Below are 12,078 nucleotides of genomic sequence, written 5' to 3'. Positions count from 1 at the left end.
TTATACAATCTGCTGATGAACAGCAAGACTTAATGAATGATAGCCTCAAGAAACCTCATTACCGTAGCTTGGATGAATGAGCAGGAAAGGTAAGCAAATTTTTCAACAGGAAAGTTTCTGCTTAAACATGTAATTTTATAGATTAGTGTTACTCCCATTCCCCCAGAGCTTTCTGCAGGGGAGAAACAGTCAACATGCATGAGTTCCAACATTCTTGGTAAACCTTCAGTGATCATTTTCTTTCCTTAAATCTTTTTCTACCTTAATTGCCTTAGCCTTCTCTTGCTCCCCTTCCTGTCTTTTAAACTTTTAACTTTGAAATAATTAAGGATCACAGAATAGATTCACATGAGGTTGCAAAAAAAATGTGTAGGGAGGGAGGTTTTACACACCCTTGTTCCAGCCTTTTGCAGTGTTAACATCTTGTGTATCTATAGTACAAGATAGAAGTGAAGAAATTGACACTGGTACAATCCATAGAACATATTCAGATTTCACCAGTTACATACACAAAATTTGTGTGTGTGGTTCAGCCACATCACAGGTGTAGGCTTGTAGAACTGCTACCGCAGTCAAGATACTCAGCTTTACCACCACTACAAGGCTAATGTCACCCCACTTGCATCCACGACGCAAAATCGGTGTTCTCACAATTTTTCTGATGATTTGTCTCACCCATTCTGATGAGTGTGTAGTGATCTCATTGTAGTTTGAATTTAAATTTCTTTAATGGCTAATGATATTAAATATCGTTTCATTCGATTATTTGTAATTTATATATCCTCCTTGGTGAAATGTCTGTGCACATATTTAGGTTTTTTTTAATTGGATTTTTCTTTAATGTTGGGTTTTGAGAGTTCTTTATATGTTCTATGTGCTAGTCGTATGTTGAATGGATAGTTTATAAATATTTTCTCCCAGCCTCTAATTTTTCTTTTCATCTTCTTAACAGGATCTTTCACAGAGCAAAGTTTGGAATTTTGATGAGGTTTAATTTATTATGTTTCCTTTTTCTTAATTTCAAGTTTTTATTTAAATTCTGGTTAGTTAACATAGATCATAAAATTGGTTAGTTAACATATATCATAAAATTGGTTTCAGGTGTAGAATTTAGTGATTTATCACTTATATATAAAACCCAGTGCTCAACACAAGTGCCCTCCTTAATAAGTATCACCCATTTAGCCCATACTCCACCCCCCCTTTCACCATCATCCCTCAGTTTGTTTTCTATGGTTAAGAATCTCTTATGGTTTGATTCTCTCTTTTATCTCCCCCTTCTCCTATGTTCATCTGTTTTGTTTCTTAAATTCCACATATGAATGTAAAATCATACGATATTTGTATTTCCCTGACAGATTTATTTTGCTTAGCATAATATACTCTAACTGCATCCATGTCATTGCAGATGGCAAGATTTCATTCTTTTTGATGTCTGAGTAATATTCCAGTGTGTGTGTGTGTGTGTGTATCTTCCTTATCCATTCCTTAGTTCATGGACATTTGAGCCCTATCTATAATTTGACTATTGTTGATGCTGCTGCTATAAACATCAGGGTGCATGTGCCCCCTTTGAATCCATATTTTTCTATTCTTTGGGTAAATACCTAGTAGTGCAATTACTAGGTTGTAGAGTATATCACCTTTTCTTCTTAGAGACATGCTTTTGGTGTCAGTTCTAAGAACTCTTTGCCTAGTCCTATGTCCTAAAGATTGTCTATATATTTTTTCCTGCTTCTTTTTATAAAATCCACTGTTTTGCCTTGATATGTTTTTATTGTCCTTACTCCTATTACAGCTTTCATTAAAAAATACTTTCACTCCATTCCACATTGTTCTAATTTAAAAATTATCACCAAGAAAGAAAGAAATAAAAAAATAAAAATCACCATACATACAGGCCATCAGAGTCATTTTTGTTACAAAAATGGAGTCTTGTATAGAATGCATAGATTTTAATCCTCTTTAGGAATGGAACTAGATCTGTTTCTGTTAAGGCATCTCTTGTGGTATCTGTGTTCATGGTGAGCATGTACTTAGCTCACACGTTTTATTAGATGCAATTTTTAATATGGGTGTCTCTTTTTTTCTCTCTTCCTCACAGTGAGATTTTGTCAAGGAAAAAAAAAATACAGCCGAGACATGCCTATTACTAAGACCTTTGCATCGATAACAGTACAACTTCTCTCTTCTGAAGCTCTGTAGTCAACAGTAATCCCCAAGCTTTACTCCTCCCTCGAAGTGCTGCCTTTAAAGTTCAGTGCACAAGTGTGCCTTGGGAAGCCTGTATAAACACATGTAGATGCTTCTGCCATCAACATGTTGGTGATAATGAAGAATTCTGCGCCTTTAAGTGTTAGAAAAGGCTCAATGGAAGAAGCTTATAACTTGAAGTGCAGTGTATTCTTTGATGCCAGAATTGTATGTGTTTATCTCATTCGGATAAAACGCAGCAGAGGAGTTACTGTGTACACACACATATACGTATGCTTTGCCTTTGCCTCAAGTTTTTTGTATATTGTTAAGGTATAGAATGTAGTCGAGGGCATGGATATGACCATCCTGATGAGCTTGCTGCCTTTTCCTTAATTTTCTGCTGACTTCATGTATACCTTGAAATTCATAGTCATAAGCATGTTGTCATTACTTTTTTTGATTTGGGAACCACACTACTTTTCCTCATCAATAGTCCTTACTTGACAAAATCCCTACTTAAAATTTCTTTGCCAGATTTATTCATTTATTCTCTATCATTGGACGATGATGACCTTCAGGTTTCTCTCAACCCTGAGAATCTGTGACAATTTCAATCATTGAATTTCTTTCTCTCTTTAATATGATTTGAAAGACATAAAAAAATATTAGAGGATGCAAAATAGCTGTAGGTCAGTCAAGGAAGAAAAAAAGCAGTTCCTAACGGGTCTCTTCCATCATCTAAATAAATCTATACACTTGCAATGTAATTTGGTCTTTTTGAAATTTGCCCATTTTCCAAAAAATAAAAGGAGACCCATCCTGTGAATTACCCGGGTTGATAGTTTCATTTCCGTGGGCAAGGTGAATTCTTTTGATAATATTCTGTCTTACCATTCAGCACAGCAGGAGATTCTTGTTGAGCAGAACTATGAAAATTTGACAAAGTGGATTTTGACAGCCTCTGCACAACTTTTTAAAAGTGTGTTATTTATTATTTTAAAATATCAGCAGTAAACCTCACAGTTTAAAAAAGACAACCCTATTTTTGTCACCGTACAGTTCTCTATGCTGTTAAAAAGCAGGTTATACACTTTGAGAGGAGACTGGCTCATGGCGACTTGTTTCCGAAGGCTTACCCTTCTTGCCTCTGAAGGTTGCAGTTTGTTTAGGTAGGATGCATTAAGCAGACATCTGCAGATAAACATCAAATATGTGTTAAATCAATGGTGATAATTCCATATGCCATGTTTTATAATTATGCCTTTCAGAGATGACAGAGCACTAACTGACTTGGGTGGTTGTTAGTTTCATTATTTGGTAGTAGAAAATAGGACCCCAGGAAGGTTCTGTGATTTTTCCCTTCGTCTCTCAATGATTGGCTAGGAAGAGAGCCAAGCCTGTGGTCTTCCTGTGAAATTTAGTAGTCCGAGCAGAGCCAAACATTCTCCCTGTGTTTCCCCCTGGAGGCTGTGATTGTGAAAGTGTTGTGTGTGATTTTCCAGTCAATATTTCTACACATTTACTTCTCGTCACAATATGTTGTGGGTCTTTCATGAGGAGCTCTAAGCCTTAAAATATAAAAACCATACCAAGATAAAGAATCCTATTATGGGCAAGTTTCTCTCCCCCCCCCTTTTTCTTAGAAAAAATACTTCACGATTAAAACACACATAAATGTGAACAGCAACTGAGAAAGCATTGCTTCCTTCTAGAAAACCACTAGGATTTGCATAAACCACTTGACTGTCTGGTAAATGATTATCTGCTCTGTCAGTCCCTGGGGACTTTTAACATTAGGCTATTTGCATTTTTAGAGATAAGGAAAGTTCTAAATTCAAGGTGGGTATTTGTTTAACTCTTCAAATGATGACAGTGTACCAAACTGGATTTTCCAAAACTCTTTATAAAGCCAGTAAAAACATTCCCTCTTCTGTATAGGGATAACCAGGTGGATTAAATTAAAGGCCTTGAAGGAGTTTGAATGTGTGCTGTGCATAGCCTGTTAATTATTTCCCTTTGGTAAAACTGAGATATGTTAAGGCTAAAAAACCTCAAAATATATACCACTTTGAGAAGTGGAAAGGAAGTTTAAAAGATTTCCTGTTATCACTCTTAAAGCATCCACAAGGAGGCATTTACAGCAACGCAAGACGCAACCTGGCTGCCTCTGTTTGGTATTTGCTCCCTGAAGTAGATTACCTGAGATGGGTTCAGGACGAGATTGATGTCAGACAGAGCTGAATTTCGCTGGGGTTCCATTCTGGAAAAGTGGATGGACGTTAACATTCTTGTAACTAACTCCATGTCCTACTGACAATGAAATAACAGCCACTTTTGAATTTATTTATTATTTGTTACCTGGCACCTGGAAGCATAGTTTATGAAACTTGGAGTTGCTGAAACCTGACAGTGTTACAGGTGAATTTGCATAAACCCTAACCGATGCTTTTTCCTATATTTAATTTTCACATACAAATAGTTTGAAACCGTTTCTTTCATATACAGCTTCATTTAACATTTTCCTTTTATTTTTATTTTATTCTTTGTGGTTTGCAGGCTTCTATAACACCATAGTTTGTCTAAGGTTGTAAAGCATGAGGGCTTATCTTGATTTCTCTTGAGGTGGCATCATCACCTTCAAAGTCAGAGGGAGTCATACTCAGTCAAAGCAGGTCTTTGTGTAGGCATGGGACAGAACACTAAGGCTGATCCATTATAATGATCATAATGGCTAGCGTTGCTTGAGGGGTCGTATATCCCCACTTAATTCTCACAGCAATCCTGTGAAGTGTGTGTAGCCTCATGATTCCTTATTTAAAGCCCTTAGGATCAGATGTTTTTCAGAATTCAGAGGTTTTTGGAGTTTAGAAAGGTAGTCGGGGTAATACCGTGTGTTACACAAAATCTCCAGTGATGTCTGGGAAAGCACCTCAAAAGCAATCCCCTTAGAATTTCTTCGGGGAAACATCTGAATAGTCCCACTGAGTAGAATTAATGAAATACTTTCATGTTAATTCAGATCAGGTCTTGCCATCAAATGGGGTTGGGCATCATCTTATGAAAACATTTCTGTGTCTACCAATTAAGTAAAGTTAATAACAGATAACAAAACTTTGCTCTTGTTTTTGAAAAATAGAAGAAGCTTGGTGCTTTCTCTCCTTCCTATTCATTATCGAAGATCCACCTCCTTTTTATTATCCCCCACGAATTGTGCCACTTAGGCAGTAATCTCTTCTGCTTTCTGTAGATAGTAAATTTCTCAAAGCTCTGATATTTCCCACAGAATGAATGGAATTTAACAAGGTGAAATACCACAAGTAAAAACAGTTAGACTGCAAGGACTGAGGCATCGTGTCCTAGCTGACAGGTATTTAGCAGTATGTTAAGTAACTGACAATGCGAAGAGGCCACCAGCAGTGTGAATGCACTTCAGCGTATAGTAGGAGTGCCGTAGTTAGAATGTGGGAGCTAGTCAAACCTCACTGGATCCAGAGTGTATCTGCAGTCTTGTCTTTCTTTCTGGTTGGTGTACTTTAAAGGGATGCAGGCAGTGTGAAATCTCTTTCAGATGGACTGAGCAGGAGAGTGGAAGCACTCGAAGCTAGGTCATGTTAAGGCACAGGTGAAATAATTGGGCAAGTTTAGTTGAAAGTTTTGCCAGCTTCTAGCAGTATTTGACTCCCGTACCTGCTCAAATGAGTAATGTTAGCTTCATATTGATGGGTGCCAGCTGTATGCCGTGTCCTGAGCTGTTTAACACTTGGGTTACAAAGATGAAAAGACATGGGCCCTGCCTTTCATGGGCTTCATGTCTAATAGGACACAGAAATGTATACAACTATTTCCAATACAGTATGTTAAGTGTAACTGTAGACACTGTATGAGGCAGCACAGAGAAATTATGATTAGCTTTCTGTGGTGATGGGAGATGAAAGACTAAAGTCTTCAGAGAGAAATGGAATTTTTTTCATAGAAAATGGAGGAGGGGAGAGGGAGAGAAACTTTTTTGTAATTTTAAGTGTTTATTTTGAAAGAGAAAGAACATGTGCAAGCAGGGGAGGGCCAGAGAGAGAGGGAGAGAGAGAATCCCAAGCAGGCTCTGAGCTGTCAGGATAGAGCCTGACATGGGGCTCAAACTCACTAACCATGAGATCATGACCTGAGCTGAAAACAAGAGTCAGACACTTAACTGACTGAGCCACTCATGTGCCCTGAGACAGAAGGAGAGAGGAGAGAGAGAGAGAGAGAGAGAGAGTGAGAGAGAGAGAGAGAGAGAGAGAGAGAACCTTAAGCAGGCTCCATGCTCAGCATGGGGCTTGACATGGGGCTCAATCCCACGACCCTGGGATCGTGACCTGAGTTGAAACTAAGAGTTGGATACTCAAAACGACTGAGCTACCCAGGTGCCCTGGGAAACTGAATTCTGAGCTTGGTTTTGGGAAAAAAATTTAAGTAAGTGAGATAAAATTGAGAAAGGACAGCATAGGCTTGTTCAAATATTTGGAAGTATGTCATGTATAAGAATGATTGAAATTATTCAATATGATCCCAGGGGCTCAGGGACCAGTTGGGGAACTATATAGGCAGAGAGATTACGAAGGAGTCTTTGATCGCTCTGTCCAAAGGCTTCTTTGCAATGTTCAGAGTTCCCAGTCCCTGGATGTGTTAAAACACAGACAAGGCAATTGTTTGGTGGCAGGAGTACAGTAACACATGGAGGGGGCAAGGGTGTCACGTAAGGGATAGAGGGAAACATAGCGAAGTGCTTAAGGCCATGGGTTCTAGGATCTCACTCCCAGAACTGGTCCTTCTACTTGCTCGCTCTGTGACCTGAGCTAGGATTGTTAGGAAGTTAATACTGAAGGGCTTGGCACTGCACCCCGTACATAGTAAGCACTAAATAAGTAGCTAATGAGTATTAGCTATTATTGTTGTCATTGGATGGGTGACTTTGAAGTACATCTCACCTTGAAAGACTTTACATTTCTGCACATTTGTACAGCATTTTCAAGAGAGGCGAGTGCCCTACAACTCTCTCTAGCTTGTGTCTTTCTTTGTCTTATAGATAAAGTGGCCTCATAAATAAGAATGCCTGCCCAAATATCAGAATTGGAGATCATGGAGGAAGATCGATTAATTGAAGAAGTCTTGGATAAGTTTGTTAATTGCCATGAACAAACATATGACGAATTTCTGAGTACTTTTACTCATCTTTCAAAAGGTAAAATGGAGAGGTCAACTTTCTAGAGCAGTAGAGATAAAGAATTTTATTATAATTTTATGTCTTTGCTCCTTTTTCAAAAAGACTATTTAATAAGCATTCATTCATTCCTTTGATCAGCTAATGCATATCAGGGATTTGAGACTGATGCATGCAGATTCCAACACTTCTACAACCAAGAGTTGTATTATGGAGTCAGAGCCACCGAATTTGAGAATTAAAAGGGACCTGAGAAATCATTTTGTGTAACTCATTTATTTTTGAAGAAATACAAGTGCAAAGGGTAGAGGTTTTTAAAAGCATGTTTAAAATGTTTAAGAAATACAGCGAAATGTAGGCTATGGAGTTACACTGTATCCATTTGGGTCCTGGCATTGCTACTTTCTGGGTATGTGACCTTGGGAGTGGCCATTGAGAAAGGAGGGGTAATGATAGTGCCTTAAAGGTTTATGGAGGTTAATTGAAAAGAATCCAAGTAACCCTTAGCATAGTGGCTGACATGGACATACTCAATGCGAGGCATTCTTGGTTGTTGTCATTGATAACAGTGATGCTGTGGCCACTGTAGAATGGAAACACCCCTTCAGACTGGGATAGACAAACTGAAGCCTAAAGTCCAAGCCCATGTTGTGTGTTTCATTATGCGTCTTGCTCGCCTCATACAGTGGGGTTGTGTTTTCTTCAAGTGAGTCAACATTTAAAAGTTAGGAAATTTTACATAAAAAAATCTTGATTTGTGGTTTTCTTCTCTGATTAAGAGGGAAGCCCTGTTACCACTTATGTCCCTGATGGCAAGGTCAGCTAGAGCTTGGGAGCCCTTGTCCTGTGAGCGCCCTGTTTGTCACACCCTCTGGCAGTCACACGTTGTAAAGAAGTGTGTATGCGTTACTTGCTTCATTCACCTAAATGGCTCCCGTAGGCATTTGGTTTGTGATCTTTGCTCTGGGTTCCGCCTCAGATTGCCTGCCATTGGTGTGCTCTCAACTTTGGTCCTTTCTGGGTCCCTGATCCACATTTGTGAGGCAATTGGTCCCCCACCTTCCTGCACAGTGGACTCACCTGAGGGTTTTTTTTTTTTTTTTTTTTTTTTAGAGCATGGCGATACCAGGGCCCACTCTAAATCTTAGCTGGGGCCCAGGAATTGGTATTTTGTAAAAATTCCTCTGGTGATTCTAATGTGTACCTGATTGAGAACAGGGAGTTTCATAATCTCCAGAGTGATCACACTTTCAAGATACAAGTCATGATCATGTGTCCTTAACAAATGTCCTTAACAATGTAAAAGGGTATTTACAATGAAGAAAAGGAAAAGTGATTCTAAGTGGTTTCATTGTGCAAGATAGTTGGAATATTGATATTTATTTTGTTTACACTTGCAAACTGTGGACCATGATTTTGTTTACACTTAATGGAGAAATTAGGAAATATCTAGTTTACTTTGAGGCTGTGAATGATCTGTTTTGACATGATCTGTCGATCAAATTAATCTTGCTTAATGGCCAAATCATCTTTTGTTCTATAAACTCGGGTTTGTGAAGATGTGTGCTTTCTCAGAGCCTAATGATTTAGTTTCATGCTTTCTGTACCTAACAAGGCAGTAGAAATGGTTGGGGTGGGGTGTGGAAACAAGGGTAAAACTAGCAGAATTAATATATTTTGTGTGCCAACTCCATTTTTTTTTTTTTTTTTTTTTTTGGAGAGAGAGTGTGCATGCAAGTGGGGGCGGAGGGGTAAGGGAGGAGGGCTGGAGGGAGAGAGAGAGACTCTTAAGCAGGCTCCATCCATGCCCAGCGTGGAGCCCAATGAGGGGCTCGATCTCACAAAGGTGACATCATGACCTGAGCTGAAACCAAGAGTCAGATACTTAACCAAATGAGCCACTCAGGCACCCTGCCAATGGCATTTTCATAATCCACATTTTTTGGAAGTTACTTGCAAAGCTGACTTTATTTTCATACTCTGGAAAAGTAAGAACTTCTTGCAAGGACTTGAATGTTTTAAAGGGGCTATGATTTTTTTTGTTTTGAGGTAAGGGGTATATTCCATTTTCAAATTTTTGTTATGATCATTGCATGCTGAGAAAGAAACTGTTGCGGATGTGGTGACTTCATTCTGAGTTCAGTTTTGCGCCCCAAATTGAGCTGAAATAAATGATGACGTAAGTCACATTAACTGCATCTCCAAGCACGCTTTTTTTTTTCCTTTCAAAATACCCCTAGGCACCAGTTCACATTATAAACTAATGACCTGAAAAAAATTCCTCTTAAAGCACAAAGAATTGTGAGTGCAAAAATGTGTCTTAAATCAGTAAGCGTCCTTCCCACCCCCACCTCCTCTCCGATACATTTAAGTACCTTCTGAAAAGCCAAATAGTACTTAGGGACAGGCCTAGGAGTCTGCAGAATTGATTGATTGTGATTAGTTTTGTTTTAAGTAGGAGATGAAAGCTGTTCAAAGTTTTCCTGGCCTTTCTAGCCCTTCATTTGTCTTGGTGTACTTGCTTGTTCTGCTGGTGTGTAGAATCTTCTCTCTGTGAAAGTGGCAATCACCACACACTCTCATGTATATTTCTTGAGTAAGTTTGGTTTCTCAAGTCTATTACAATTTCCCCTGATTGACTGTTCTATTTATTTTTATAATAGTTATATGCCAGAATGCTTATAGGATTCTTTCTCTTTCCAAGAGTGTTAAAAGGGTCAGTAATCCTATTAAAGATATTTCCCTGGAAAAAATTAAACTATAGCCTGATTGGAAGAAATTCACATCACTGCTTCAGACTGTTGGAAAATGGTTGGAAACTGTGAATATTGCAGCAAAATTCTCCTCCAGTACATTGATGTTGATCATACTTTGCAAGGGTTTTGTTTTCTTTTTTAAAGCAACTCTTTTTTTTAAACCATGGTACATCGATAATAAATTCAATGTTTTATCAAAATGTTTATAGAGACACATTAATTATGTTTTAAACAGACAGTTGTAATTGAATTCTCAGTAGTATCATTAGTTCAAGAGAGTAATACCAAATTGTAAGATTTGTATTAGAAAATCAGTGTGCAGAGTTTGGTTTTATTCATTATTGGTGAGATGTTATTATATTGTTGATATTATTGTGGGTAAATACAAGAGGCTAAGTTTCAATCCTTGGCATCTCAATTTCTTTGTGAGTGTAATTCATTTATAGGTCTTTCTAACTTATCTATATAAAGGGAAAAATGCCTTTTCCATCTTGTGTGTCATATTTCTATAATTTGCTTAGGTTAGGAAAACACAGATGTGAAAACTTATCTTTGATTTTCTGTTAATGCATTTATTCATTTATTCATTCATCTCCTAATGGTCGAGGCATTGTTTTAGGTGCTAAGGATCCCCAAATAAATTAAGATATAGTTTGTGTTTTCAAGCACGCATAGTTCAGGAAGAGAGATACATAAATTACACTCTTGCATGATAAGTACCATAATGTAGAAAAGCACGGAGCCCTGTGAGAGCTCATAGGAAGGCCATCCAGGCCCTGCCTAGTGGGGAGGGCAGTAGAATGTACTCTTTGGAGAGGATGCCCACAGTGAGTCCACAGTAACCACGGAACCCAAACTTGCCTTGCGTCCTGTCCTAAGACATAAAATAGAGTGCAATAGGTTCGGACAGGTAAGAGCCAAATTGAACGATGTTAAAAATGCCTCCATTGGTGGTTGTGCTTTGGATCATGTTTCCCTTTGTGTTAGTACATAATATATATATTCTTTAAATAATAGGTTTGTAAGGTAGAGATGTAGCCTTCTTTCAGTAAAGGTGAGAGTTGTTTCCAATTTCCTTCCACCCCAAGATCAATCATTACATGAGGCATTTGCTCCCATTTTTTAAAGTGTTAGTTACTACTCATATTGCGACCACACAGAAATTATATATTTAAGAAGCCAGTGACTTAGAAATTGACATTCAACTCCATTTTGTTACATATGGTAGTAACTTTGTTGGGGAAAGGGTTATAGTGGTTACATTCAGTTCTCAATCTCTATCATGCACATACCCCGTTATTGTTCTGGTTCTTCAGGCCGCATGATTAGTTTTGATTAAAGTTATGTATTTTACCAACTATTTAACTTAAATAGTTTGGAACTTGAAATGAATTACTGTGATTTCGGGGTGCCTGGGTGGTTCAGTTGGTTAAGAGTCTGACTTCGGCTCAGGTCATGATCTCACGGTTCGAGGGTTCGAGCCCTGCGTCGGGCTCTGTACTGACAACTTAGAGCCTGGAGCCTGCTTCAGATTCTGTGTCTCCCTCTCTCTCTGATCGTCCCCTGCTCATGCTGTCTCTCTCTCTCAGAAATAAAGAAAACATTAAAAATTTTTTTTTAAAAAGAAATGAATTACTGTGATTTTATTTAAAAATATTTTTAACATTTATTTATTTTTTGAGAGATGGAGACAGAGTGTGAGTGGGGGGAGGGACAGAGAGAAAGGGAGTCACAGAATCTGAAGCAGGCTCCAGGCTCTGAGGTGCCAGCACAAAGTCTGATGGGCGTCTTGAACTCACGAACTACAAGATCATGATTTGAGTCAAAGCTGGGCACTTAACTGACTGAGCCACCCAGGTGCCCCTATACTGTGTTTTATGATTAACTCGTAAATAAGTCTTTGATTTTCATTCTCTCCTTTCAATT

General features: G+C 38.3%; 1 protein-coding gene across 6 annotated transcripts in view; it reads left to right on the top strand.

Moving 5' to 3' along the window:
- LOC120232541 (intraflagellar transport associated protein) overlaps nucleotides 1-12,078 on the top strand; it is a 65,665-nt gene that overhangs the window by 10,420 nt on the left and 43,167 nt on the right. For 5 of the 6 annotated variants that reach the window (XM_039233322.1, XM_039233327.1, XM_039233324.1 and 2 more), the window contains exon 2: nucleotides 7,262-7,417. The exons of the other annotated variant lie outside the window; for it this stretch is intronic. In XM_039233322.1, the coding sequence (XP_039089253.1) occupies nucleotides 7,285-7,417 (133 nt within the window). In that variant the 5' untranslated portion in view covers nucleotides 7,262-7,284. The remainder of the gene's footprint in view (nucleotides 1-7,261; nucleotides 7,418-12,078) is intronic. 6 annotated transcript variants of the gene reach the window in all.

Source organism: Hyaena hyaena, unplaced genomic scaffold (assembly GCF_003009895.1).
Source record: "Hyaena hyaena isolate Hyena2069 unplaced genomic scaffold, ASM300989v1 scaffold_74, whole genome shotgun sequence".
NCBI lineage: Eukaryota > Metazoa > Chordata > Mammalia > Carnivora > Hyaenidae > Hyaena > Hyaena hyaena.
This window is presented reverse-complemented; position numbering and strand designations above follow the sequence as displayed.